Source organism: Phyllopteryx taeniolatus, chromosome 10, assembly GCF_024500385.1.
Source record: "Phyllopteryx taeniolatus isolate TA_2022b chromosome 10, UOR_Ptae_1.2, whole genome shotgun sequence".
NCBI classification, from domain to species: domain Eukaryota; kingdom Metazoa; phylum Chordata; class Actinopteri; order Syngnathiformes; family Syngnathidae; genus Phyllopteryx; species Phyllopteryx taeniolatus.
The window spans coordinates 21,273,536-21,301,035 of record NC_084511.1 but is presented as its reverse complement, the minus strand read 5'-3'; the positions used below and the strand labels follow the sequence as shown (position 1 = coordinate 21,301,035).

Below are 27,500 nucleotides of genomic sequence, written 5' to 3'. Positions count from 1 at the left end.
TCGTCTCTGTGGTCTGACTCAGTCTCTGAAGCATTGGATGCCTCTGAGTTGGTGCCTAGTGGGCAATGTGCAAGTCAATATACTGTAAACTGAGCCTAAATACATTTTCCTCCTATGTGAGCACTCAAAGTTTCTAATCAAGTACAATATCAGTGAACCATTAAATGTATAGGACTGAAGTAGTACTGGAACAGCACCTGAGGCAAAAGCAGCACCCCCTCCTCTTCGTCCTCGACCGCCTCGTCCTCCTCCTCCATAGGGCTTCCCTCCTCCTGCACCTCTCCCAAGGCTCGTGCCATTATCAAACACGTAGCTTTTGTCTTTGAGATTCCGTGGGCCTGTCCCTCCTACACCTCCCGCTCCTCCTATCTGTCTCAGCTGCTCGTCAATCTGAAGACGCTCCAGACGAAGCTGGTCCACCTCCTGTAAGCATTGAGAGCAATGTTGTTAACATGCAGAACTAAATAACCATGTATTTATATTCTCAGGACAACAGGATAGGATAATTGCCACTGTGTCATCTCAGGTGAGCTTGGTGTATAGTATAACACAAAAAGTTGTTATTTCTTGTTTACCTTAAGGTAGTTGAGGTGATAGTCCAGGAGTACTGTTGCATTTGAGATGCTTTCCTTGGTCCCCACAAATACAAAGGGCACCATTCCCTATGGCAAAAATTGTCACAATTTAAACATTTTTACACATCCACTTTGAACTGAGGCAGGCTCTCATTGGTTAACTTATTGAAAGTTAGTCTTTGAAAGAAAATGTTTTCTTGTAAAGTGGACCAGCTGTTAAATTGAGCAAAATGTGCAGTGTGTAGTAATGCAGATAGTAAAGAAACAAGCACATAGGTAGCATCTTCAATGTTTAACAAAGAAATGATACCTTCTCCTGCAACCCTAGTAAGGATAAGCGGAACGGAAGATGAATGAATGATACCTTCTCTGTATACAAAGTCAACAACATCAATCCAATGTTAACGGTATCCTCTTTTATTCACCCCCAAAAAAAATTAAAAATAAAAACAAACAAACAAAACATTTTTCCAGACCAGTAGTATGAGCAACATTTTTGCAACTGCCTGCTTTGGCCTTTTTTCCACATGCAAAATAAAACGGTTTCAAAACAAACAAAACTTGTCTGAAACGATCAGAGCGTTAAATCAAGTATTCACTTAGAAGTATCCCAATACTTTTCTAAACAACAAAGCCCTGAATTTAATGTCTTCTATAACCTTGTCTTATACATTGAATTAATTAGACGTTTCTTTCTGACTCACATCATCTGTTGTTGAGGCTGATGCTGTTGCTGCCATTGATGGCGATGCCACCGTAGGCTTTTTGTCATTTTCTGGTTCAATACGAACCCGCACCACACCAGACTTATCAACCACTTCTTGGATCAGTTTACCACTCTTCCCAATGACTTTGCCTAAAGGGAAAAAGTAGCATCATCATCACGATGGAAATATACAGATACGTCTCAATAAATCAGAATATCATTGAAAACTGAATTTATTTCAAAAGTTCCAAGTGAACTTTGGAGCACTGAGCAATTGTCCAGTTGTTTTTCTACTTAGTCTAGGTAGGAAAACGCTTCTGCTGTTGTCTCTGGTCCAAGTTCCCCCAAATTCTTCAATGAGTTTTGCTTCTTAATCCTCAAATGGCTGCAATTGCTTGAGCATCTTTGTCTACCACACTTTTTTTCCCTGCCAATCGACCTATTAATGTAATGTGCTTTCATACAGAACCGTGAGAACAGCCAGTGACTTTTTGTAGTTTGCGTTCCTTGTGGAGACTGTTAGTCAGATATTTCCTGACCATGTCACACTACTGGCTAGGCAGAGTTCAGTGTTCTACACTTGCCCCCGGCACTTGAGTAATTGTGACTCACAGTTATGCGTAATCATTTATTTTTCTATTCACTCCTCTGTATGAATTTTAAAATACTTATTAATGAAGCTCGAGATTCGTTATTTGTTATTCGTGTTGACAGTAACAAATGACTTCCGGTACAAAATCGAATCATTACTCCTTGTACTATTCCAAAATAAAGATGTTATAGTTCAACAAATGAAACATCTAATTTGAGTATTTGAAAAGTATCTATTGAATCGGAAAGAGTATGCTCAGTGAGCTTTGGCTGCCGCTTCTCCCTCTGAAAAAGTTTTTCTTTTAGTTTAAAATGGTTTACTTTAACCAGGAGCCTGCGCTGTACTGTGGCCAAAGGTAGAAGGTTGGTTTTGCGCCTGTCGGTGCCTCAGACCAGCTGAATATCCATGCAGCTCTTTCGGCTCAGCTATCGGACGCCTAATTTCATGGAGATCATCATCTTGGTGGAGGGCTACAGACTTCATCGCGGTACCTACTGCAGCCACCGAGGCCAAAGGCGCACGCACATGCGCAGAAACTACACTATGCGCAGTAAGTCAGAATGGCGTCAGCCACAAACACAGACTAAAAATCGTTAAATATGTTGTACTTTGTGAAGTAAATGCGGTGTGGCAGCAGTTTCAGCTCGTCAGAAGAAAGTAAGTAGTATAAGTTCTTATTCAAATCTTGAAATTCTCATTCATTGATTCCTTTTCAGCGCCCACTCAAATCCCAATTCAAGGCACCAACAATTCGTGTGTAGCCTTACTTATTAAGAAAAAAAAAAAAAGCCATCTGGTGGGACACCACTGCCACAAATCACCATAGAGCTCATCCTATTGGTACAGTGAATTTCTCACCTACTAAGTTCCGGGGAACTTTGATGACATCTTCAGAAAACTCCAGGAAACTCCGCGCAATACGGACAGCTTCCTGGTCCTTAGATAAACGCCAAACATAAAACACACTTTTAATAACATCTGTCGATAAAAAATGTTTTTTGAAGACTTATCATGCTATGTGAAATTGTTTTAAAACATCAGTAATAAGAAGCCCCCATAAATCCTTGTTCCCTTTTATTCACTGCACATTGAGAGCAATGTTTTTTTATGCAGGCTAAGGAGGGAACTTGTACTGCAGACTTTACAGACTAAACCTCAAGAGAAATTACGTAAACATGCCCTCTCATTTTTTTGTCAGGATTCCCATTATAATCATAGTATGCCTACTATATATTTATATTTCACAAAAGGTATAGTGGCTCTAACTAATTTATGTTTCCAGCTCCTACCAGGCATTGTAATTCTGTTTAGTAAAACGAAATGAAGAACAAGAACTTGAGAGCGCTTATGTGTATGCAAGCTACACCAGAGGAAGAGTGAATGCATGCAGGTACGTTGCATGGACACCGCCTCCAGCAAATGGAGTCAACAAAAGTAATTAATGTATGATTTCACAATAGGTTGATATGCTTTAGCCTGCCTCAAGTTGGAATTGTTTAGGGTATTTAGGGTAGGTATATTGGTGTAAGCCTTGAAGGAACATTGTGACGGTCTGTGATCAGTTATGTCAAGTTATATGACTTGAGATGTATTTGCTGTGATTAAATATTTATGTAAAAGGGTAGATGCAGCTACAGTGGGAGGAAAAAGTATGTGAACCCTTTGGAATTTCTTCCAGTTCTGCATGAACTAGTCATAAAATGTGGTCTGATCTTCATCGACTGTAAATCACAACAATAGACAAAACGTCTACAGGGAGCGAAAAGGTAAGTGAACCACGAGGCTACGGATTCTCCAAAAGCTAATCAGTCATGTGTGAGCCAACCCGGAGTCCAATCAATGAGACAAGAATGGAGAGCTGACTTAAAGCTGCTCTGGCCACTAGAAAACACAGATCAGTTTAGCATTGTCTCTTGTCAAGAAGCACTGCCTGATGTGTACCATGCTTCACTCAAAAGAGCTCTGAGAAGACCTAGGATTAAGAATTCTTGACTTGTATAAAAGCTTACTAAAGTATCGCTAAAAGTTTTGATGTTCATCAGTCCACTGTTAGACAATTTGTCTATATATGGAGAAAGTTCAGCACTGTTGTTTCTCTTCCAAGGAGCGGCTGACTTGTAAAGATGACTGCAAGGAGACAGAGCAGAATGCTCCCTTTAAGAGTGCTTCTCTGAACTCAAACACTGGTTCTCATCCAACCTTCTACAACTCAACAGTGATAAAACCAAAATCCTACTCATAGGTAAAAAGTCCATGGTAGCCAAAATTGACAGTTTTTCCATTACACCTGACAATTCCTCTGTTTCCCCCCCTCCAGGTTAAGAGCCTGGGTGTCATCCTCAACAGCATGGTCTCCTACAAGTACACAAACATCTCTCGGTCTGCATACCAGAAGTGGGAGTAAGTCACATATGTGCTAGTCACAAGCAAGTCTCAAGTCAAAACCTTCAAGTCTCAAGCAAGTCCCAAGTTACGACCGGGGGTTGAGGGGTGGGGGCAAGAAAGTCAACGCGACTCGCCACTATATTTGGAAAAAAAAAAAAGCCATCATCATCTGGCCATCATACAATCTTGCTCCAGTTGCAAGATATATTGGAGTGGTAATAAAAAAAAATCTCACAAATCATAACACTACAAAAAGTATTAACACCTTGTAAAAGTTAAATGAACAACAAGTGAGAGTGTATTTATTGCACTGAATTGTCTGAAAGTTGTATTTAAAACTGAATTTAACTCGGTTTTATTTCTGAACAAACAATTTGCCGTGACTCATTTGGAAAAAAAAAATGGAAAACTTCGAGAAAAGTTAAAATAAACAGTAACATGCTCTCACAACTAGGGTGGCTGTGTTTAGAATTAGACGATCTCATTCAGAAGCACTGACTCTGGACAATTGTCATTAGATCAAAGGTTATGTTTCCCATATGCTGTGGTCCCGATTTTAAAAACATAGTGCAGACAGCTTTGTCACAGAGCTGAGAACAGATGCCATTTTAATGATGACACTTCATTCAATAAACAAGTTCAGTAATATGAAAATTGCTGTATATTCACATGTACCTACTCACAATTTGTACTGTACTTAGTAATAGTGGAATGCACTTATGTCAACAACTTTTTTATTGCCGTGATCGTAATGCAAGGTGATCTGATATAGCAGACCTATAACGAACCTGACATCTTCTAGTGCGGACTCTTAATTTATTATTTTAGACGCTACTTTCTGCTCTGCTCTCACCTCATTAGTAAATGAGAGAGAGAGAGAGAGAGAGAGAGAGAGAGAAAGAATGAGAAGAGAGTTTTGCGTGCCCTTACTTACGTTAGGTAGCTGTACAAAAACGTTCACAATCAATTTTTATTTTTAATCGTCCCAAACCAGTCTATGAAACTAAATGTTTGACCAGCTAGATAAACTGTTCAATTATCTTACCCGTCTTTGTGAGATTTGTAGTAACTGATGAAGTTTGACGTCGTTGTTGTGTCTTTAATGCGCGAATTACAAGCCATGCAGGGTGCCATCCTCTTTTTGCAGACTTGATCAACAACATAATCTTTAAATCCAAATTGTATCATCTTTGGAGCGCCTGCCATCGTTGTTCGTGCAGGTAGCTACATCACATTGGCAAGTGAACAATAATGCAGACTGGGTTGGCACGAATGACAAGCCCCCCCAACCCAACCAAAAACGTTCCTTTCTTTAAAAAAATTTTTTTAATAAAAGGCTGTCTTAATTAATATGCAGATAAAGTCAATTGACTCAAGTCTCCCCATCTCTGCTGCATACTTTAACTTAAGAAACATCACTCGCCTCTGTCCATCCCTCACCCCCTACACTGTGGCTCTCCTTATTCATAGCCTCGTCACTTCCCGGCTGGATTATTACAACTCTCTCCTGTTTGGTTTGCTCTACAAGTCACTACAGAAACTACAGCTTCTCCAGAACTCTGCCGCCCGTATTATCAAAAGGACCCCCTCTACGCACCACAACACTCCAGCCCTGCAACAATTCCACTGGCTCCCTTTTCAATACGGCATCCAATATAAAATACTATTCAACATCCCTTCTGCCCATCTGTCCACTCTTGGGGACAGATGGGCCACTATGTCTCCTGTCTTTGGAACCCACTACCACCTGACCTCCGAAAGACAGACTCATTAAACCTCTTCAAATCCAAACTCAAAACACACCTATTCCTGACTGCCGATTAACTTTAACATTTCCCATATCATTTGCCATTTTAATTGAGGTTTTCTGTTTTTTTTTTTTTTTTTAAATTGTATTTCTTCTATGTATGTACAGTGACCTTGAGTGGCTTGAAATGCGCCTATAAATAAAATTAATTATTATAAAAAAATTTCCTCCCAAAATGTTTACATTATGCTCTACAAAAATATGAAAACATAATTGTTTGTGTGGTATTAGTTTAAGCAGACTTTTTTTTTAATTCTTATGATTTAGATGAAGATCAGACTACATTTCATGACCAATATATGCAGAAATTTTGGAAATTCCTAAGGGTTCACATACTTTTTCCTCCCACTGCATCTAATACTTGGTAAACCATAACAGTTGGGCTATCACCATACCTCTCCATAAATATGAAAGGTGCATGTCTCTTCATCCAGGTCTATATTAGTGACGCCAGGGACTTTCCGGGCTTGCTGAATGTTGGCCCCGTGAGTCCCGATGGCGAGCCCCATTAAATCATCACGTACTGCGAATTGTTCATGGAACCGTGACGCCAGCTGTCGGGAACTCTGCAAGCAAAACAATAATAGTAAATAGGTAGGACTTGTACTTTCGATTGGCAGGAAGGATGCAATTAATGTTCCCACATTAAAGCTTCAAGCGTCAGTTTGTGTGTATCTATGTGCGTGTACCTCCAGTTGTCTACTGGCCTCTTCATTCCTCAGCATGAGAGACAGTTTGGTGCGGAGGCTCCTGAAGTGCATGTCGCTCATCATGTTGGCCCGCTTCGCTGTGACCTCATTCACTGACTGTTACAACAAATCAAAACTCACATCTCACATCAATAGTCTAAATAGGAATACTAGTACTGTAGATGCAAGACAAGATGAATGCTATGTTTTCTAAAGCCAAATACAAAGCTTACACCGCTGCAGTGTATCCAGACTCCCCACACAATTCTGAAAAAAATACTGTATTTAACATTAAAAAAGCAACACGAACCAAGATGACCAGCTGCTTCTTCTCAGAGTCGTAGGTGACACTGAATGCTCCCACAGCCTTTTTGAAGTCTTTGTGTGCTGATTCCTTAGAGCACCTGATATAAAGGAGTGAACAGTCATGCTGTTATTACAACCCCAATTCCAATGAAGTTGGAACGTTGTGTTAAACATAAATAAAAACAGAATACAATGATTTGCAAATCATGTTCAACCTACATTTAATTGAATACACCACAAAGACAAGATATTTAATGTTCAAACTAATAAACTTTATTATTTTTAGCAAATAATCATTAACTTAGAATTTTATGGCTGCAACACGTTCCAAAAAAGCTGGGACAGGGTCATGTTTACCACTGTGTTACATCACCTTTTCTTTTAACAAAATTCAATAAACGTTTGGGAATTGAGGACACTAATTGTTGAAGCTTTGTAGGTGGAATTCTTTCCCATTCTTGCATGATGTACAACTTCAGCTGTTCAACGGTCCGGGGTCTCCGTTGTCGTATTTTACGCTTCATAATGCGCCGCACATTTTCAATGGGAGACAGGTCTGGACTGCAAGCAGGCCAGTCTAGTACCCGCACTCTTTTACTACAAAGCCACGCTGTTGTAACACGTGCAGAATGTGGTTTGGCATTGTCTTGCTGAAATAGGCACGGGCGTCCATGAAAACGACGTTGCTTGGATGGCAGCATATGTTTCTCCAAAACCTGTATGTACCTTTCCGCATTAATGGTGCCTTCACAGATGTGTAAGTTACCAATGCCATTGGCACTAACACAGCCCCATATCATCACAAATGCTGGCTTTTAAACTTCACGTCCATAACAGACCGGATGGTTATTTTCCTCTTTGGCCCGGAGAACACGACGTCCACAATTTCCAAAAACAATTTGAAATGTGGACTCGTCAGACCACAGAACATTTTTCCACTTTTCATCAGTCCATCTTAGATGAACTCGGGCCCAGAGAAGCCGGCAGCGTTTCTGGGTGTTGTTGATAAATTGCTTTTGCTTTGCATAGTAGAGTTTCAAGTTGGACTTACGGATGTAGCGCCGAAATGTATTTACTGACATTTGTTTTCTGAAGTGTTCCTGAGCCAATGTGGTGATATCCTTTACAGATTGATGTCGGTTTTTGATGCAGTGCCGCCTGAGGGATTGAAGGTCACGGGCATTCAATGTTGGTTTTCGGCCTTGCCGCTTACATGCAGTGATTTCTCCAGATTCTCTGAACCTTTTGATGATATTATGGACCGTAGATGATGAAATCACTAAATTCCTTGCAATTGTATGTTGAGGAACATTGTCCTTTAACTGACTATTTTCTCACTCACCTGTCCGAGACCTTTTTGGAACGTGTTGCAGCCATAAAATTCTAAGTTAATGATTATTTGCTACAAAAATAAAAAATAAAAATAAAAATATATATATATATATATATATATGTATATATATATATATATACACACACACACTCAGAAATCAGTAAGAGCGAAAACACCCATATGCTTATGTATATGGCAAATTTACATCTGCCGTAGATCATCAGGGACGTCCAGTCTGATCTTGAGGAATGTAGCTTTGGTGGCTGGTTTGTTGGGATTGATCGGCCGTAACCGCTCCAGTGTGACAATCTCATTTAATGTCGCATCACATGCAGCATACTCTATAACGTAAAACTACAGGCATAAAACAAAACAAAAAATATATCAACAAGGACCATTGAAGAGGACAGAAGGCATTTTAAACATCCATTAAAAGGACATTTAAGTGTCTTTTTTATCAACACTACATATGAATGAATCCAAAATACACGCAGAATGCTTACATGAACACATAAAAGTGAAATAACAAATACATTACAAAGATTTGGTATCATAAAATAGTTTCAGACAGTTGTTCTAGTTTTCAAAATGAGTAGCTCACAGATCTTGTTCACCCCAGGTGGCTGCAGGTTTTATAGTTCATAAACCCTTTATCAGCGAATGAATTGATCCAATTTCGACAATTCCTAGGACATTGGTGCGTGCTGTCATTTTTAAAGGTCTGATTTAAATCGAACTTCAGTTACTGAAGAATATGTATATGTTACAGCTCTGAGTGCAGTTAACGTCTCAGATTGAGTGAACGACGACGAACAGGGTATTTACTATATGTATTGAATGTATTAGTATTTTATCAAAAATGTGGTCATTCTTAGAATGTCCCATTTATATAAAGTGCATACATAGCTTGCCAAATTTTGAGTTAAAAGTGATTTTACTTGTTGAATCTGTATCTTACAACAGGAATTGACTTTAATAGATACTCATTAAATGGCTATTTTCTTTTTACTTTATTATCTCCAAAACCATCCCTTCTCAGCAAAACAAAAAAACTACATTTGTTAAGCCATTAACAATGCGTCGTAACAGAGAGCAAGCCATTTTTACCACTTTAAATTGGTATAATAATTTGAAACATTTGTAAACAGACCCATGTGGGGGCTGACCAATAGTAGTAAAATTGACCACATTTGGACATTGGATGTTTCCTCCCCACACTGAAGATCCATCCATCCATCCATTTTATACCGGTTATCCGAGGTTGGGTCGCGGGAGCAGTAGCTTTAGCAGGGAAGCCCAGACTTCCCTCTCCACAGCCACTTCATCCAGCTCTTCCGGGGGGATCCCGGGGCGTTCCCAGGCCAGCCGAAAAGACGTAGTCTCTCCAGCGTGTCCTGGGTCGTCCACGGGGTCTCCTCCCAGTGGGACGTGCCCGGAATACCTGACCAGGGAGGCGTCCGGGAGGCATCCGTATCAGATGCCCCAACCACCTCATCTGGCTCCTCTCGATGTGGAGGAGCAGCGGCTCTACTCTGAGATCCTCCCGGATGACCGAGCTTCTCAACCTCTCTCTAAGGGAGAGACCCCGCGGAGGAAACTCATTTTGGCCGCTTGTATCCGGGATCTTGTTCTTTCGGTCACGACCCACAGCACGTGACCATAGGTGAGGGTAGGAACGTAGATCGACCGGTAAATCGAGAGCTTCGCCTTAGCTCCTTCTTTACCACAATGGACCGGTACAAAGTCCGCATCACTGCAAATGCTGCACCGATCCGCCTGTCGATCTCCCGTTCCATTCTTCCCTCACTCATGAACAAGATCTGGTCTCAGATTTGGAGGTGCTGATTCTCATCCTAGCTGCTTCACAAACGGCTGCAAACTGCTCCAGTGAGAGTTGGAGATCACGGCCTGATGAAGCCAACAGAACCACATCATCTGCAAAAAGCAGAGATGCAATACTGAGACTACCAAACCGGAGCTCCTCTACGCCTCGGCTGTGCCTTGAAATTCTGTCCATAAAATATATGAACAGAATCGGTGACAAAGGGCAGCCTTGGCGGAGTCCAACTCTCACTGGAAACGAGTCCAACTTACTGCCGGATATGCGGACCAAACTCTGACTCGGGTCGTACAGGGACCGAACAGCCCGTCTCAGGGGGGTTCGGTACCCCATACTCCCGAAGCACCGCCCAAAAAGGCCCGATAGGACTCCTTCTTGAGCGTGACGGGATCCCTCATCATTCGTGTCCACCAACGGGTACGGGGATTGCTGCCACGACAGGCACCGACCACCTTACGGCCACAGCTCCGGTCGGAGAACAGACTTCCACCAGGACCAAATAATTACTGGGAATAATGTCCTGGTACTTGGAGAATGACAAAAACACATGGGTGAGACCATTGTGTTTCTGGTAGAAGAATTATTCGAGTTACATCATTGTGACTCTAACAGTGAAATTAAATTTACTGAACTTGCACCTTTAACCATTCATTCATTTTACGTACCGCTTATCCTCACTAGGGTCGCGGGTGTGCTGGAGCCTATCCCAGATATCTTCGGGTGAGAGGTAGGGTACAAACTGAAATGGTTGCTCGCCAATCGCAGGCCACATAGAAGAAACAAACAACCATTCACACTCACATTCACACCTACAGGTAATTTAGGGTCTTCAATCAACCTGTTTTGGGGATGTGGGAGGAAACCGGACTACCCGGAGAAAACCCACGCAGGCACGGGGAGAACGAGCAAACTCCAGAAACGGATTATTTGTGATTCATTACAAAACTTCCAAACTGAAATAAAAGGGGAGCTGCCTATCAAACCCCGGGTAACTAGCGTGCACTTCATCTACACCATCACAGTCCGCTTTACACAGGTTCACATTCACACACACATTTATACACCAATGGGTGCACCATTTTAGATCAACAGAATTCCTCTGCTTTATTCTCCTGGTTAAGTCCCGCCCACTCTACAGTTCCACAGACATACTGTAAATGGTAAGACAAGCAGAATTACAGAAATCGAAAGTGAAACGGTTAGGACTGAGTCCTACCTCTCCTTTGACCATGCGAACTTTGGCCATCCACCATCCACATGGCTCCTTGTCATTTGCCCTGGAATATACCTGCCAAAACCCACAGAGTATTACTCATCCCTAACCTGAACAAAAAAATAAAACAATAAAAAACAGGTGAAACTGACAAAACTGATAAATGTAATCATTATTTAAGTTGTTTTCCATCCCATTAATTCCATAAAGGTGTTTGGCCAACATGAAATCAGTAAGAATCCCACCTCGACCTCATCGCTCTCATTTATCTCTTTGCAGAACCCTGTTGGAGGAGGAAATCGCACATCCTGGAATGGGATCTGGCGCTCTGGCTGCCAACTGGTATGGAAGCACACATTTAATCGATCATTGGCTGCACCAACACTAACTACACTGCTGTATTTTACATTGTACTGTTGATTGTCGACACCTTCAAATTACTCACTTGTTTTCAAATGCAACCGTGATTGAGCCTTCATGGACATCCTTCACAAATGCCTAAAAGAAGCACAGAGGTCAAATTAAAGCTGTGTTACGGGAAGATATTCTGGAACACTAAATGTTAGCATTCTGGTGACAAACCTAAGTCTAAACAGTTTCTATGTCCCAAAACTGATTATATCTGTATGGACAGTTTGGCACACTCTCAAGTTGTAAACACTGTGTATTTATGTTATTTTGGATAAAAGCCATTTACTGTGTCAAAAAAGATATCCTTTTATATAACTGATGGCCCCTCATTTCTTGCATGCAGACGGCATGCTAGAAAATTATTCAAAATTTATAAAGGCAATCACTCATGGTGGAGTTTTCAGTTATGTTAACCAGACAAAAGAGGAAATTTTACAACAAATTATTTGGTTATATTATTATTTTTTAATTAATGGATAACCTTTTTGTTGAGAAAATCTTGGTATTTTTGTTTATGATATTTTGAATGAAAATGGCAAATGATCACCGATCCGATCACAAGATAGAGCAATGTGTCTATTTAAATGACTTATTTCCTGTATATACATGTGAACTTAATTGCTCAAACAATTATATTTACAATAAATAATGTATCTTTGTTCATCTTTTTATGCCAGTGAGACATAGTGACAGACAGAACAAATGAATGGTCTACTATTAGACGGCAGGAAGTACATACAGTAATTAATGTATCCACTTTTTGTGACATTTTTGTTTGTTGGTGTGCCGTGAGATTTTTCAATTGTAAAATATGTTCCTTGGCTCCATAAAGGTTGGAAATCACTGCTCTAGTCAGGTCATGTATTCTAATCAGTCAGGTCAAACCAACATTAAAACATGACAGAAATAATGGGTGCCAACTTACTGTAATTCAATTACTTTATTGTAATTAAATTACTTCACACACACCAAAACTTTAGAGCATGATTCGACAGAACGCCTGCATGTTCGCGTAAAACCGTTAGTGCTAGCACTAGCTTGCTAGGCTACATCACGTTTTGTTGCCTGCTTGCGAGTCGTATTGTATTAAAAGTACGTGAACATAACTCAAGCAATTGTTGAATGAAAGTCCTCTCCCGAGGACCAGTGACCACCAACACACGTTTTCCCCAATTTTGTTCTTACAAACACACGGCGCGATCCATTATTGTTGTCATCGCCATGGTAACGAGTGTATCCGGTCGCGTTTGACTTGACAAGATAAAGCCCAGTGTTCGTAAAAGACGGGATTTGGATATACTGTACACGACAGCGACATGGAGTAAATGTCTTTTGCAGAGCCGATCAATGACGTCATTACTCGTATCGGTGAGTTTTGACATTAAAGCCGATCAGCTGATCAGCATAACGGCCGATACCGATCTGATCGGTGTAAAGTGTAAAATATGTATAATATATATATATATATATATATATGTGTGTGTGTGTGTGTGTGTGTGTGTGTGTATGAATCAAACCATGAAGTTAAAAACTTATAGTAGAAAGATGGGAAATTCTTAATAAATGTTTTGGTCTGCCGCGACCCTTGTGAGGATAAGCGGCTCAAAAAATGGATGGATGGATGTTTTGGTCTGGACTAAGAATAACATAGGCATTTTCCTGTTTTGCTGTTGTTGGCCTGCTATTACTTTATTTTTTTTTGGGGGGGGGGGGGGGGGGGTACGTGTATTTGTTATGCCTATTGGCTATTAGTTTGTGCATTGTGGTTTTCTTTGTTTTATTCTTTGTTGGTTTCATTATTGTTTGTTAGGATGTCATTATTTTGTCTTGTGTTGTGATGTGTTAATGTGCTTAATAAACTAAAAAACGAACCAATAAATAACACATAACACAATAATAATTTACACATCAAATGTTGAAAGTAGGAAATGGATGCATAATAATAATAATAATAATTATTATTATTATTATTGTTAATACTACTAATAATAATAATTATTATTAACATGAATTAATTAATTAATTAATTAATTATAGCAGTCTTTATTTCAGGATCATTATTCATCATTATTGTGATATGTTCTCAAATCAGACCTTAATACAGTCGAAAGTGGAGGAAAACATTTAGCTTCCAAAACTGAATATTCTCTATTTGCTGGGCGTTTTGAAGAGAAATGTTGTAAATAGTTTCTTTGCATATTATAAAAACTCTATAAAACCAATTCGTTATTATCAGTCGTAGTAGTCGTAGTTGTCAGCTGCGTCACTCCCATGGAGGATGCGGGTGTCGCAGACCACCAACTTTTTCAACACCTAATAGTGTTGTTGGCTGTGTCAAATGTTATTTTTTTCATGTTATGAGCCACTTTAAAAAAAAAAAAAAAAAAAAAGGACTGTGGGCTGCAAATGCCCCGCAGGCCGTAGTTTAGGCACCCCTGGTTTAGCTGAAGACCCAGGTACCTACAGTTAATAAGGCCACTGTTTCAATGTCCGAGTCACTAGTGTGTGGGGAACTCTCTTTGGTGTTTGTACTGTTATGAAGGAGGTGGTACCATGACCAATTTATTTTAACGTTTGAAATGGAGACACGCGGCAGCAAATGTTGCTCTGTAGCCACAATGAGAAAGGAGCCTGCTAAAGGCAGTCATGGAGTCGGTGACAATGAACATTGCCAAAGACATGGTGCCCTTTTATCCGTTTTTAAATCGACATGCTGGTCTACTTCAATGGTGGATGCAACATAAAATAGATGGCTAATATAGCCAAGAAATACCTTTCTATCTCTGCTACACAGGAGAGAAGATTTTAGGTTCAGGGGCTCTTTAACATGTAGTAGGGCATTCCTAAAGCCTGACGTTGTAGACAGGCTTATTTTCCTGCCCAGATTTAAAACTAAGTACCTACCTTGGATGTACCTGGAGAGCTAATACTCTATGCATTTTCAGGGACAAAAGTTAAAAATAATAATAATTACTTGATGTCAACTAGTCTAATATTTAAAAATTGTTATTAAAATGCATTGAAATGGATAGGATGGCTATAGGATTGTGTTTACTTTCTCCAAGAGGAACCACTTTTTGTCTTGTAAACAAAAAAATATTTGGCATAAAACATTAAAAGACTGTTCGGTTTCAGGATAAAGAAAGCAAATCCCATCAGTGAGAAAAATCCAAGAACCAAAACCTGTTTTGAATATCATTATCATTTGCTATTTCTTTCTTTTTTCTTAAGGGGGAAAAAAACGATTGTAATCAGAAACCTGATTTTGTTTGCAGGCCCAAGCTCAATGTACAGCTGATGTGAATAGTTAAAGGTGGAATGTTTAAGTGTTAAAGTCTGTGTTGTAAACCGTATTATTCTTGAAATAAATGTATAACTGTTAGAAAACATTGTGATGAGAAATTAATATGGAAAGAATATTTAGGGAACACACTTACTAGACGAGCTGTGCCAAACAATTAGTGTGCCCGGAAAAAACACCTATTGAACTAACTATTGAATAACTATTGATTTAATAATTGATTGTTCATTTTCCCAATTGATTATTGTCAAGGAAACGTGAAATGAACAACTACAGTAACAATCTTTCTAATCACCAAAATAAATTTCTGAAGTTGTGCTAAAATGCCAAATTCAGCTGTTTAAATTTGCTCTGAGTAAAGGTGGAACACAAATACAAAGAAAAACAATACACCTCTGCCTCTTTATGAGCAACCAAAATATGTGTAATAAACCTTTCATCAGTTTCTCACTATCTCCTCAGTTTTTTCAGGTAGAAGAACATACAAACTCCACATAGGAGATTTAAACCAAGAACTTCTAGATTGTGAGGCAGGCGTACTAACCACTATTAATACAACTTGCATAATAAATGGTTATTCCAAATACCAATATAACATAAAAAGAGAGCTAAAAGTGTTTACCCAGACCAGTGAATAAATGCCCATTCGAAAGACATTAGCAGCCCCTTACAAGAGACCACATTGGAAATCATTTATACCAAAGCGTACAAGTCACAAACAGTCGCATTATGTTAGCAAGCATCCTGGCCATATTACCACTCAACAGCTGCCTGTCACCACATTAACAGTACCCCTTTAAACCAAACACCTTAGCTGACTTGTGATATCCGATAAATGTCAACTATAGGACGAATACCAAATAACATGAAGAAGAACCCATATCAGAATGTTAGCAATGAACGACCTTTCGAGGACTGCTTCACTGATAGTAAATTACACTCAGTTCAGCACCGCCACTGTTTCTACTAGTAGTGCTTCAGTACTGCCAAGATATGATCGACCGTGAGAGTATATTTGTTGTCAGTCTCAGCACAGGTCTCGAATCAGCAGTCTTAGCTTTGTTTACGGCTTTTCATGCTTCTCCGTCCCGGCCGGCGGAGAGGAGCACGGAGGCCGGAGCAGGTCCCTCAATCAATGCTAGTCCTACTGGGAATTAGCTCACTAGCTAACTTGGCGTGTAATACTTAGTGTGTATGCGTCGCGTGGTTAAAAAAAAATAAAATAAAAAATGGACACCTTACCTTATAAAAGGCACCACTTGTTCCCCTTACTTCCACTAGTAATTCATCCATGATGCAAGTTAGCACAGCTCGCTCGCTAGCTAGCTAACCACCGTGAAAGATACGAGTAGCTAGCTAGCTGGCTAGCCTGACGCCAGCCTAGGTAGAGCGTTCTTGCTTGCTAAAAGAGGCTGCCAGAAGGATGCAAGACGAGGGGAACAAATAAATGGGTAACCCTCAGATGATCCCTCGTGCTCCAAGGTCGTCAAATATCTGCTTTGCTGAATGCTAATATACAAATTCCGATTTAGGATGAATCAAAGACGAACTATATCGACCGCAGCAGGGTTAGCTGGTAGTAGATAGTTAATGTTGTGTGATTGATTAGTGGTGAGGCAGCTACTGCTGCTTGCATCTATGTGACGTCTCCGGTTTCTTCCTCTACTGAGCTACTAGGCTGCTCACATTCAGGAAAGGCTGATGGTGCTGCTGTCCACAGGTTACCCATAAGAATACTAAATCCACTAAAATTTATAGAAAGAAAACAAATCCCAAATATTAAATCATAAAATAATTGAATAGTTCAGGGAACGTCTTGATTATCATAAATATGTTTAGGGCTGTCGGGATCGAATATTTGTGAAATCAATTACCCTATCTACTATTCCAGTGATTAGTCAAATAATTGGACAAAAACTCATTTTACATTAAAATTGAATGCAAAATATTTTTTTTCCACAACCAATGTTTATTAATCGATTACTGTTGTTTATTTGGTATTGTTTAATGATTAGACAAAACCAAATAAACAACAATTAAGCAATGTTACATGAGAGGGAGTGATGTACTCCTCAACCTTTTTGAAACTGAGAGCTACTTCTTGGGTACTGATTAATGCGAAGGACTATGAGGCTGCTTCAGGTTGAAGTTCATGTCAATTACAAGTTATTCCTACTATGGCTGCAAATAACCGTTTTCCATAATAGATTAAACCGACAATTTTTTTTTTTTTTTTCATAAAATGATTATGATTCTGCGGCATGGTGCATGACTGGTTAGCACATCTGCCTCACAGTTCTGAGGACTGGGGTTCAAATCCCGGCCCCGCCTGTGTGGAGTTTGCATGTTCTCGCTGTGCCTGCGTGGGGTTTCTCCGGGCACTCCGGTTTCTTCCCACATCCCCAAAACATGCATGGTAGGTTGATTAGAGACTCTAAATTGCCCTTAGGTGGGAATATGTGCGCGAATAGTTGTTTGTTTATTATATGTGCCCTCCGATTGGCTGGCGACCAGTACAGGGTATACCCCACCTCTTGCCCGAAGACAGCTGGGATAGGCTTCAGCACACCCGTGACCCTTGAGGATAAAGCGGTCCAGAAAATGGATGGATGGATGTATGATTATGATTCACTTACTGGTGTGGTCTGTAAAATTTCAGAAAATAGGGGAAAATGTCGATCATTGTTTTCCAAATTAAAAGCAGATATTGTCGAATATCTTATTTTGATTAAACACAAAAGATAATCAACCGGCTTTCATAAAGGAGTACAGAAATCAGATAATATATACTGTTGAGAGACTGAAATCAGCTGGTTTGGGCAATTTTAAGTTAAGCAATGGTTCTAATCGATTATGGGAATAATTGTTGATTAATTTGATGATCAATTAGTTGTCAATGAATTGATTAATTTTGACACCTCTACATATGGTCTTCCTCTCCCACATTTTACACAACACGATTCATACTCGTTTTTTTTTTGTTTTTGTTTTTTTTCTGTCACATCTGGAATAGATTTTTGTGAAACAAAATGTCCTCAATACCGTCCCACCATGGGAATAAACACCAAAACGGGGGGCGTCAGCACCAAGGATAGCGACCCCTTTCTCGAAGACGTAATCGTTATTTGTAGCAGGTAACAAGTTGTTAAGTTATTGTTGTATTTTAGGCAAACACTACTCTGTATTAAGAAGGATACAGACTCGATAAAAGTTTTTACACGTTTTGATTTGATTCTTACTCTTGCAATCTAGCAGAAACTCTTCTGTCGCATAACACACCTGACACCTTCCTCCAGCCGTTCCAACCTGCTTAGACCCATTTCTTCACTTCCTTACCACACTCACCATTGCTCTGGACTGTTGACCCCAAGTATTTAAAGTCCTCCACCCTCACTATCTCGTCTCCCTGGAGCCTCACTCTTCCCCCTCCACCCCTCTCATTCATGCACATATATTCTGTTTTACTTAAGCCAATCTTCATTCCTCTCCTTTCCAGTGCATGCCTCCACCTTTCAAACTGTTCCTCCACCTGCTCCCTGCTTTTACTGCGGATCACAATGTCATCTGCGAAAATCATGGTCCATGGGGATTCTAGTTTAATCTCATCTGTCAGCCTATCCATCACCACTGCAAACAGGAAGGGGGTCAGGGCTGATCCCTGATGCAGTCCCACCTCCACATTAAAACTCTGCCATCGGCTTTCTCTAGATCTACAAAGACACAATGTAGCTCCTTCTGACCTTCTCTGTACTTTTCCATTGAGAAGGTCAGCCTTTACACAACATTCTAGTGTTATTAAACTTAAATTTGAGTATCTAGCCATGTTATCTAATGAGTGAAGTTTATGTAGTGTATGAATTTTGGCAAACACCTATGGATGGCTGTTAAGTTCCTTAATAGTAACTGGATCCTGTTTTACAAAGCATTTTGCTGATTACTGATACTGATTTCCCTCATGTGTCTGATGCTCTCATACTCCCCTGTAGTTAGCACTGTACATCTGATTATCCATTGATGTAAATATCTGCCAATGAAACATAGTTGCCATCAACTATTTTGGAAATAAAAAGGGCAACAAGCAGAGCGGAGAAGTGTAATGCAAAAAAAGTATGAACTGAAATTTATAGTAGAGGCACTGACTTGAATATGAGGCTGATATAAAACTGCTAAAAAGGAATAAGAGATCCAACAATGATATAGAAAGGAACTACTGGTGGAAACAATACAAAAGCAGCATATAAATATCACACTTGAAAGGTGAAATTAATTACATGGGTGAAAGAAGAAAATAGAAGAAAAAAAGACATACAATGCCTGTGTGGAGGAGGTTCATCCAGAATATATTATTATTATATTGTGAGGTTCACATTTTGTAAATGCCAAAACAGATGTCCATCCATCCATTTTCTGAGCCGCTTCTCCTCACTAGGGTCGTGGGCGTGCTGGAGCCTATCCCAGCTATCATCGGGCAGGAGGCGGGGTACACCCTGAACTGGTTGCCAGCCAATCGCAGGGCACATACAAACAAACAACCATTCACACTCACATTCACACCTACGGGCAATTTAGAGCTGTCAATTAACCTACCATGCATGTTTTTGGGATGTGGGAGGAAACCAGAGTGCCCGGAGAAAACCCACGCAGGCACGGGGAGAACATGCAAACTCCACACAGGCGGGGCCGGGGATTGAACCCCGGTCCTCAGAACTGTGAGGCAGACGCTCTAAGCAGTCGTCCACCGTGCCACCCAAAACAGACGTATTACTGAATAATCAATAATGTGAAATACATAGAAAGAGCATTTAATGGGAAAAGATTACAAATGTTTGAGCATGTAGAGGAAAAAATTATTTTGTAGCATGAACTGGATGGAGCTCTTTAGATGCTAGGATTAATGCATGTTTAGTAATTGTGCAACTCTGAGAATGTTCCTTGATAGAACATAAAAGCTGTCCATCTAATACTGTAAAGTTCTGAGCAACAGTATATTCACAGCCAAAAAAAATAAAAAATATTTCATAAAATAAAGACACATCACACTTACGGTTTTGTTATAGGAGTAACATGGCATTCTATCATTTAATCCAGTCTGTGCAGCATGGTACCATGTCTCCCTCTGTTAGGATGAGGGTATAAATCTTTTTTGCAAACATCCACAATTTATTGATATAAAATTGACCAAACTCTGCATTTTACATTAGTTTGTGGAAATTAAGAACTGTCATGCATAACAGAAAGTATTTTTAATGGCAGTAAAGGTAGATTAATGTCTGGGAATAATTTAATGATGAGGCCCATTCTATTTAAAACCAAAGTATATTAAAAACCACATGAAAAGAAAAGAAGCTTATTTGAGCTTATGTTGGTGTATAAAAGCCAACTTTATTCTTAAACTAGTGTGACTTTATTTGAGGGTGAAGCCAGAGTACACTGGAGAAACACAAGCAGGGTGAGAACATGTTCCACACAGAGATGTTCCAACGGAGATTTTATTCTGGATGAGGTAGACGTACTAACCACATTTCACCATGCAGCCTATAATTATGATCTTATTCTCATAATTCTAATGTATTATACTCTTTGTTGTACATTTTTTCATTGTGGACTTAACACCGCTTCATAATTGAAGATTAAATAAAACAAGTTGCATACCCACAATAAGGGATGGGTTTGTACAGATACCAGCTATCGGTATCAGGCCGATATCGGACTTATTTCAAGGTATTGGGTACTTGTTAAGGCTGCTGGTACCCTACACCTATACTTAAGGGGAAAAAAATCGGAGATCAAGTCAGTCCTTCTCGCCAGTAGTTGGCGCTATACTGCGGGCATTTAACCCATTGGTAAATCATTGTGTGTGTCAGAAAGAAAGAGAGGTCTTTGCTCACAATTATCTGTCATTGTGCAATTGAAATTTTATGTGTAAAAAGTACTTGTGATATTAGTACTTGGTGTCAGTATCCGTGAGTACTCAATAGCGAATACTCGTACAGGTATCACTCCCCCCTGTTGACAATCGCCCAACGGAGCGCAATTTATGTCCCTCGCACAGGGCGCCATTAGGACCACCTATGCTACCCACAATGAATAATAATCCCTTTAAAAGCAGGCATGGGTTGGTGGGTGATGGTGTATCCTGATCGGAAGCTAATCATCGATGGGGTGGGGTGGGATGGGATGTGGTGTGCCCTGTCTCCAACACCGCTAATAAAAATCCATCCATCTAATTAAATATTTTTTCCCTACCTATTTGTGCGGACCGATACAGGGACCACTGCCCTAAATGATTTATAGGCTATAAATTTGGAAGTTTGACCTAAATGGTCATTGATCTGAATTGTCTCCATATGGAACCATAGCATTGTGTCCCTTGACCCATAACTTACTGTGGCAGCTGTCTCAATGTCAAGCATATTACATGTCTGTCGACTGACTGTAAATAGTGTTCATTGCTTATGTAGCCTTGTCTGTACAGTTTTTTTGTTGTTGTTTTTAATCTGTCCTCTATAGGTAAATGGGGGCAATGATACAAATGTAGAGTGCATACACTTCAAGGGAAAATGAAAAATGTAAGAATTATTGTGCCTGACTAGAAGTAACATGGCATTTGAGTGTTCTTGCGTTTGTACTGTATATGAAGGCAAAATGGGATAAGCCACTGTACCAGGGAAAAACACTAGAAGGATATACTGTATATGCTGTACTTCATGCGAAATAGGAGAATACTTTCCCTCTGTCGTTAAGATGCAACAATTCTATAAATGTTTTTTTCCCTCTTATTTACATTTACTGTGTCTGAGACGTGTGATGTTTCTTCTGTACCTCTGTACTGTAGTTCACAGTGATTTTACACAAGTCATTGTTTTTGAAAGATAAAAATTACAAAGCCCAGTTCCAATGAAGTTTGGACGTTGTGTAAAACGTAAATAAAAACAGAATACAATGATTTACAAATCCTTTTCAAACTATATTCAATTGAATGCACTACAAAGACAAAATATTTAATGTTCAAACTGATTAATGTTATTGTTTATTTGCAAATACTCTCCCATTTTGAAATTGATGCTGGTAACACATTCCAAAAGGCTGGGACAGCGGCAGCAAAAGACTAGTAAAGTTGAGGAATGCACCTGTTTGGGACATTCCATAAGTGAACAGGTTAATTGGAAACAGGTGAGTGTCATGATTGGGTATAAAAAGAACATCCCTGAAAGGCTCACTTGTTTCACAGGCAAGGATGGGGCGAGGTTCACCACTTTTTGTGTGAGCAAATAGTCAACCAGTTTAAAAACAATGTTTCTCAATGTATAATTGCAAGGAATTTAGGGATTTCATCATCTACAGTCCATAATATCTTCAAAATATTTTGAGAATCTGGAGAAATCTCTGCACGTAAGCGGCAAGACCGAAAACCAACATTGAATGCCCATTACCTTCGATCCCTCAGGCGGCACTGCAATAAAAACCGACATCATTGTGTAAAGGATATTGACACGTGGGCTCAGGAATACTTCAGAAAACCATTGTCAGTTAACGCAGTTCGTTGTTGCATCTACATCAACAAATGCAAGTTAAAACTACCATGCAAAGCGAAAGCCATATATCAACAACACCCAGAAACAGCGGCTGCTTCTCTGGGCCCAAGTTCATCTGAGATGGACTGACGCAAAGTGAAAGTGTGTTGTGATCAGACAAATGCACATTTCTAATTGTTTTTGGAAATTATGGACGTCCATGTCCTCTGGGCCAAAGAGGACCATTGGGATTGTTATGAGCGCAAAGTTCAAAAGCCAGCATCTGTGATGGTATGGATGTGTGTTAGTGTCCATGGCTCAGACTTCTACCAACTAACTAACTCTGTGAAGACACAATTAATGGTGAAAGGTACATACAGGTTTTGGAGCAACATACAGTATGCTGCCGTCCAAACAACGTCTTTTTCAGGGACGTCCCAGCTTATTTCAGCAAGACAATGCCAAGCCACATTCTGCACGTGTTACAACAATGTGGCTTCATAGTAAAAGAGTACTAGACTGGCCTGCCAGCAATCCAGACCTGTCTACCATTGAAAATGTGTGGCACATTATGAAGTGCAAAATATGACAACGGAGACCCCAGACTGTTGAGCAACTGAAGTTGTACATCAAGCAAGAATGGGAAATATTCCACCTACAACAATTGGTGTCAAGCAAGAATGGGAAATATTCCACCTACAACAATGGGTGTCCACAGCTCCCAAAAGCTTATTGAGTGTTGTTAAAAGGAAAGGTGATGTAAATATGCCCGTCCCAGCCTTTTTGGATCGTGCTCCATCCATCCATCCATTTTCCAAGCCGCTTATCCTCACAATGGTCGCAGACGTGCTGGAGCCTATCCCAGCTATCTTCGGGCAGGAGGCGGGGTACGCCCTGAACTGGTTGCCAGCCAATCGCAGAACACACATAAACAAACAACCACTTGCACTCACATTCACACCTTGGGGCAATTTAGAGACTTAAATTAACCTATCATGCATGTTTTTCGATTGGCTGGCAACCAGTTCAGGGTGTACCCCGCCTCCTGCCCGATGACAGCTGGGATAGGCTCCAGCACGCCCGCGACCCTAGTGAGGAGAAGCGGCTCAGACAATGGATGGATGGATGGATGCATGTTTTTGGGATGTGGGTGGAAACCGGAGTGCCCGGAGAAAGCCCACACAGGCACGGGGAGAACATGCAAACTCCACACAGGCGGGGCCGGGGATTGAACCCCGGTCCTCAGAACTGTGAGGCATACACTCTAACCAGTCGATCACCGTGCCGGAACGTGTTTCATGCATCAAATTTAAAATGAGTGAATATTTGAAAAACAAAAATTAAAAACAAAGCTTGAATATTAAATATATTGTCTTTGTAGTGCATTCCATTGAATCTAGGTTAAAAAGGATTAGCAAATCATTCTACCTGTTTAATTTGTTTTACAGAATGTGACAACTTCATTAGAATTGGGATTTGTATATAGTAAACCATGATACTATCTGAAGCTTCTGTACTACTGATGGCTGACCAATTCATCAAACTCAGATGGATTATTAAGGCAAAAAAAGTATGAAGAACATAGGAAATACAGTTTTTCAAGTCAAAATAATATAGAAAAAAACAGAGTCAATAACACTGACAGTGATAAAGGACATACAGTATCTATGCTGGTTCTTTCATCAAGTCCTTTTGACTAATATTGTCTGTATGGAGGGGTTTAATTACTCAACTTGAGAGCTGGAGTCTATTAAGTGTAAGGCTGTGATTTGAGGGGAGGCATTTATTTGTAGAAATACCTTTAAATAATAATAATAATCAATTTCACAAATTACTAATGATGTTTGATTATAAGACTATGACAAGACTTTTTATCTTTGTTTTCCTTCTCTCTCCAGTTAAGTGCATTTTTTTCCCCTTTTCATCATTCTTTTATTATTTCTGATCCCTAATTATTTTTGGGTTAGTGTTGAAATACTTTTTCTTTAAACTTCCCTGTTAACTTCACCTCTAGGCGCCTATTCGAGGAACGGCCACTAGCTGAGGAAATACTGTATCAAGTTCATTTTTCCTTAGATCCATCATCAGCATACAGTATATTTCCTCTTCACTTGTGCTAAAGTCCAGAGCAAAAGTTGCCTCACTTCCTCTTCCACAAGACATGTTGCTTTCAGTGTCAGTCATAAGCATCATCTTGCTCCTAAACCAGTAATTATACATTAAAACGCTTGTTTTACACCCCCATTATCACTCTCCTCCCCCTCCACGACATGTACTGTTATTCCGAAGAACAATATTCCATTCTATTACTTCTACCAATTGCATTTTTCTTCAACAAAGACAATTAGTCTTTGTCTCAGTTTCTTGTGTGAGTCGCACTCTCCCGTCCTCCCGCTCCACATCTCTGTAGAGTAGAGATTTTTGGGCTTTCAGACGACAGGCCAGTGACATGAAGATTGAGTCCACATTCTGACTCTCTCTCGGGTCCTTTGCAGATGTCTCGAACAGAAGCATGTTGTGGGAGTCTGCAAACTTCAACGCCATGTTGGATGGCACCTGGAGATGGGATTACAGTATTATGACTCATTATCTTATTTTCTGTACCGCTTGTCCTCATTAGGGTAATGGGTTTGAGCTATAGCCTACCCTGAAAGGTGGGTACACCCTAGAATGGTCGCCAGGAAATCGTACGGTATAGATAGACACAACCATTAAAACTTACTGTACGTTCACACCTATGGGCAATTTACGTAGTCTTCAATTAACCACCATGCATGTTTTTTAGTAATGAGGAAAGAAGTCAGAGTACCTGGGAAAAACCCACACAAGCACAGAACATGCAACAAAACTCCACACAGGAATGCCTTAGCTAATACTCAGACCCTCTCAACTTTTGGCAGACGTGCTCAGAAATACAGAAGTATTTTTAATGACAAGATCAATTAATAAGTTGATAATTTTTGAATTATTGTTTGTTTTTGAAAGGATGGGGGGGGGACTCTTGTCTCAATATGCTGAATTAAGACAAGAGTCAAGAGAAAACCCATGCAGGCACGGGGAGAACATGCAAACTCCGCATTGAACCCCAGTTCTCAGAACTGTGAGGCAGACGCTCTAACCAGTCGTCCACCGTGCCGCTAATAAACAGTTAACTTTCCCTTAAGTGTATTCTGTTGTGTGGATCTACGCGTAGCGCATGGAGCAAGGCTGTGAAGTATAGGAGGGAGACAGCGCCAGTCAGATGGTCTGCCGGCAGTCCACGAGCCCACTATCTGCTAGCAATGACTAGCCTAGCCACTAGTAGCAGGCCACTTTGTAGTGGGGCCGTCAAACTCGCCGTCAGCTTGCTGTGTGAGCCCAAATAACAAAAAAAATCGTGTGAGCACAACGGCTGAGCCCAAGCCGCAAGTGACATCATGAAATGAGACAATGGCAATAAACAAAGAATTTCCTCATCATTAACAGTATACAATTTATCCTACTCATCTAAAAATAGATATACGTATAATTCATCATATTTTTATTATGATATTTCCTTTTCATTATTTAGCCCTTATTGACCAGCCCCCACTGGACAGCGCCTCTGCTGGTTGCTGCACTCTGTTACCTTTATTGCTTCAAAACACAATTAAGCAACTGCTTTAAGATGTGAATGATCAACAATCAATCAGAATTTGTGACAATCAGTTAATTCACTATTTAATTTGTATGCCCATTCCTACTTTGTGCCTTCTGTTGTTGGTAATGCTTAAGTCTACTGACCTGTACTTGGTCCACTAGGTCACACTTGTTCCCAACTAGGACTCGAGGTACTGATGCTGAAACCCGATGACCATTACACTCCTGCAATAAAAGAAAGCACTTGATTCAGTAAAATTAAAAACTCCAAGCAAATTATAGGATTTCTCAAGCATTAACCATAAAACATTTTTAATATAAATGCCCAATGTTCCACAGAGGTATGTCAACAAGTAAATATTTGCAGTGGGCATTGTGTATTATTGAGAAAATTGGCTAAAATATATCAGTACAACTAAATCATAACAATACTGATATGATCAGTATGCCTGCTGTGACAACCTGAAATAAACCTTGAAATTGTGAAAATATTAATTAAAATTTGTGTCTGGAAGAGTTGAGTGCGGAATTAATTTATCAACATATTTGGATTATTTTCTTGACACAAAATTCAGGGGTAAATTTGTGACTGTTAGAGTTCTAAAACGTTACATTGGCTATCCTCTGTCAGCTATATTTCAATAAAACAGAGAATAATCTCAGACAGTTAAAAACAGATTGCTTTTGGCTCCTGTTTCCAATAGATTTTGTTGTTTATGTTGTAAAACTTGCATTAGTAGTTTGAATTACTGGAATGTCAGCAATGAAAAAGCTAACATAACCCTCCATAGCCTAGTCTTAGAGATGGCAACAACACTGGAAATTTGAGAGGTGAGGATAATGACTGTGAACAATTATTTTTGTTGTTTAACTCACCTCTATCCATGTTTGCAGATTGCGGAAGGAAGCCATTTTGGTGACATCATAAACAAAGACTACTGCATGGACATTACGGTAGTAGTGTTCTACCATGGATTTACGAAATCGCTCCTGGCCAGCTGTGTCCCATACCTGCACCTGAAGATGAGATAAGTCTTTTTTTTAGATTAATATTCGAAACCATATAATTCTGGTTCCCAGAATATCCTGGATTATTATTTATTGGCAAAAACTGGCATGTCTATGTCATTTTCCCCCCATAGTGACAGATGATTCTCATCATGAAAAACATGTTTATGAACTCAGTGATGGTATTTCCATAAAAAAGAAA

General features: G+C 39.9%; 2 protein-coding genes across 3 annotated transcripts in view; both read right to left on the bottom strand.

Annotated features, from left to right (window-relative positions):
- Nucleotides 1–16,858, bottom strand: part of fmr1 (fragile X messenger ribonucleoprotein 1) — a 29,375-nt gene extending 12,517 nt beyond the window's left edge. Inside the window, exons 1-13 of the mRNA XM_061787568.1 lie at nucleotides 16,401–16,858; nucleotides 11,892–11,944; nucleotides 11,692–11,785; nucleotides 11,450–11,521; nucleotides 8,599–8,747; nucleotides 7,065–7,158; nucleotides 6,755–6,871; nucleotides 6,461–6,631; nucleotides 2,732–2,810; nucleotides 1,280–1,431; nucleotides 576–662; nucleotides 198–423; nucleotides 1–55 (exon numbers count right to left, since the gene is read on the bottom strand). The exon at nucleotides 1–55 is cut by the window's left edge and continues 140 nt beyond it. Of these exons, the coding sequence (XP_061643552.1) occupies nucleotides 1–55; nucleotides 198–423; nucleotides 576–662; nucleotides 1,280–1,431; nucleotides 2,732–2,810; nucleotides 6,461–6,631; nucleotides 6,755–6,871; nucleotides 7,065–7,158; nucleotides 8,599–8,747; nucleotides 11,450–11,521; nucleotides 11,692–11,785; nucleotides 11,892–11,944; nucleotides 16,401–16,451 (1,400 nt within the window). The 5' untranslated portion in view covers nucleotides 16,452–16,858. The remainder of the gene's footprint in view (nucleotides 56–197; nucleotides 424–575; nucleotides 663–1,279; nucleotides 1,432–2,731; nucleotides 2,811–6,460; nucleotides 6,632–6,754; nucleotides 6,872–7,064; nucleotides 7,159–8,598; nucleotides 8,748–11,449; nucleotides 11,522–11,691; nucleotides 11,786–11,891; nucleotides 11,945–16,400) is intronic.
- A 6,900-nt stretch (nucleotides 16,859–23,758) lies between these two features.
- The window catches only part of rab33a (RAB33A, member RAS oncogene family), a 5,527-nt gene continuing 1,785 nt past the window's right edge, over nucleotides 23,759–27,500 (bottom strand). The window contains exons 2-4 of one of the 2 annotated variants that reach the window (XM_061787644.1): nucleotides 27,167–27,307; nucleotides 26,435–26,515; nucleotides 23,759–25,228 (exon numbers count right to left, since the gene is read on the bottom strand). In XM_061787644.1, coding sequence (XP_061643628.1) covers nucleotides 25,004–25,228; nucleotides 26,435–26,515; nucleotides 27,167–27,307 — 447 coding nt within the window. In that variant the 3' untranslated portion in view covers nucleotides 23,759–25,003. The remainder of the gene's footprint in view (nucleotides 25,229–26,434; nucleotides 26,516–27,166; nucleotides 27,308–27,500) is intronic. The other variant, XM_061787645.1, reaches the window with a different exon arrangement.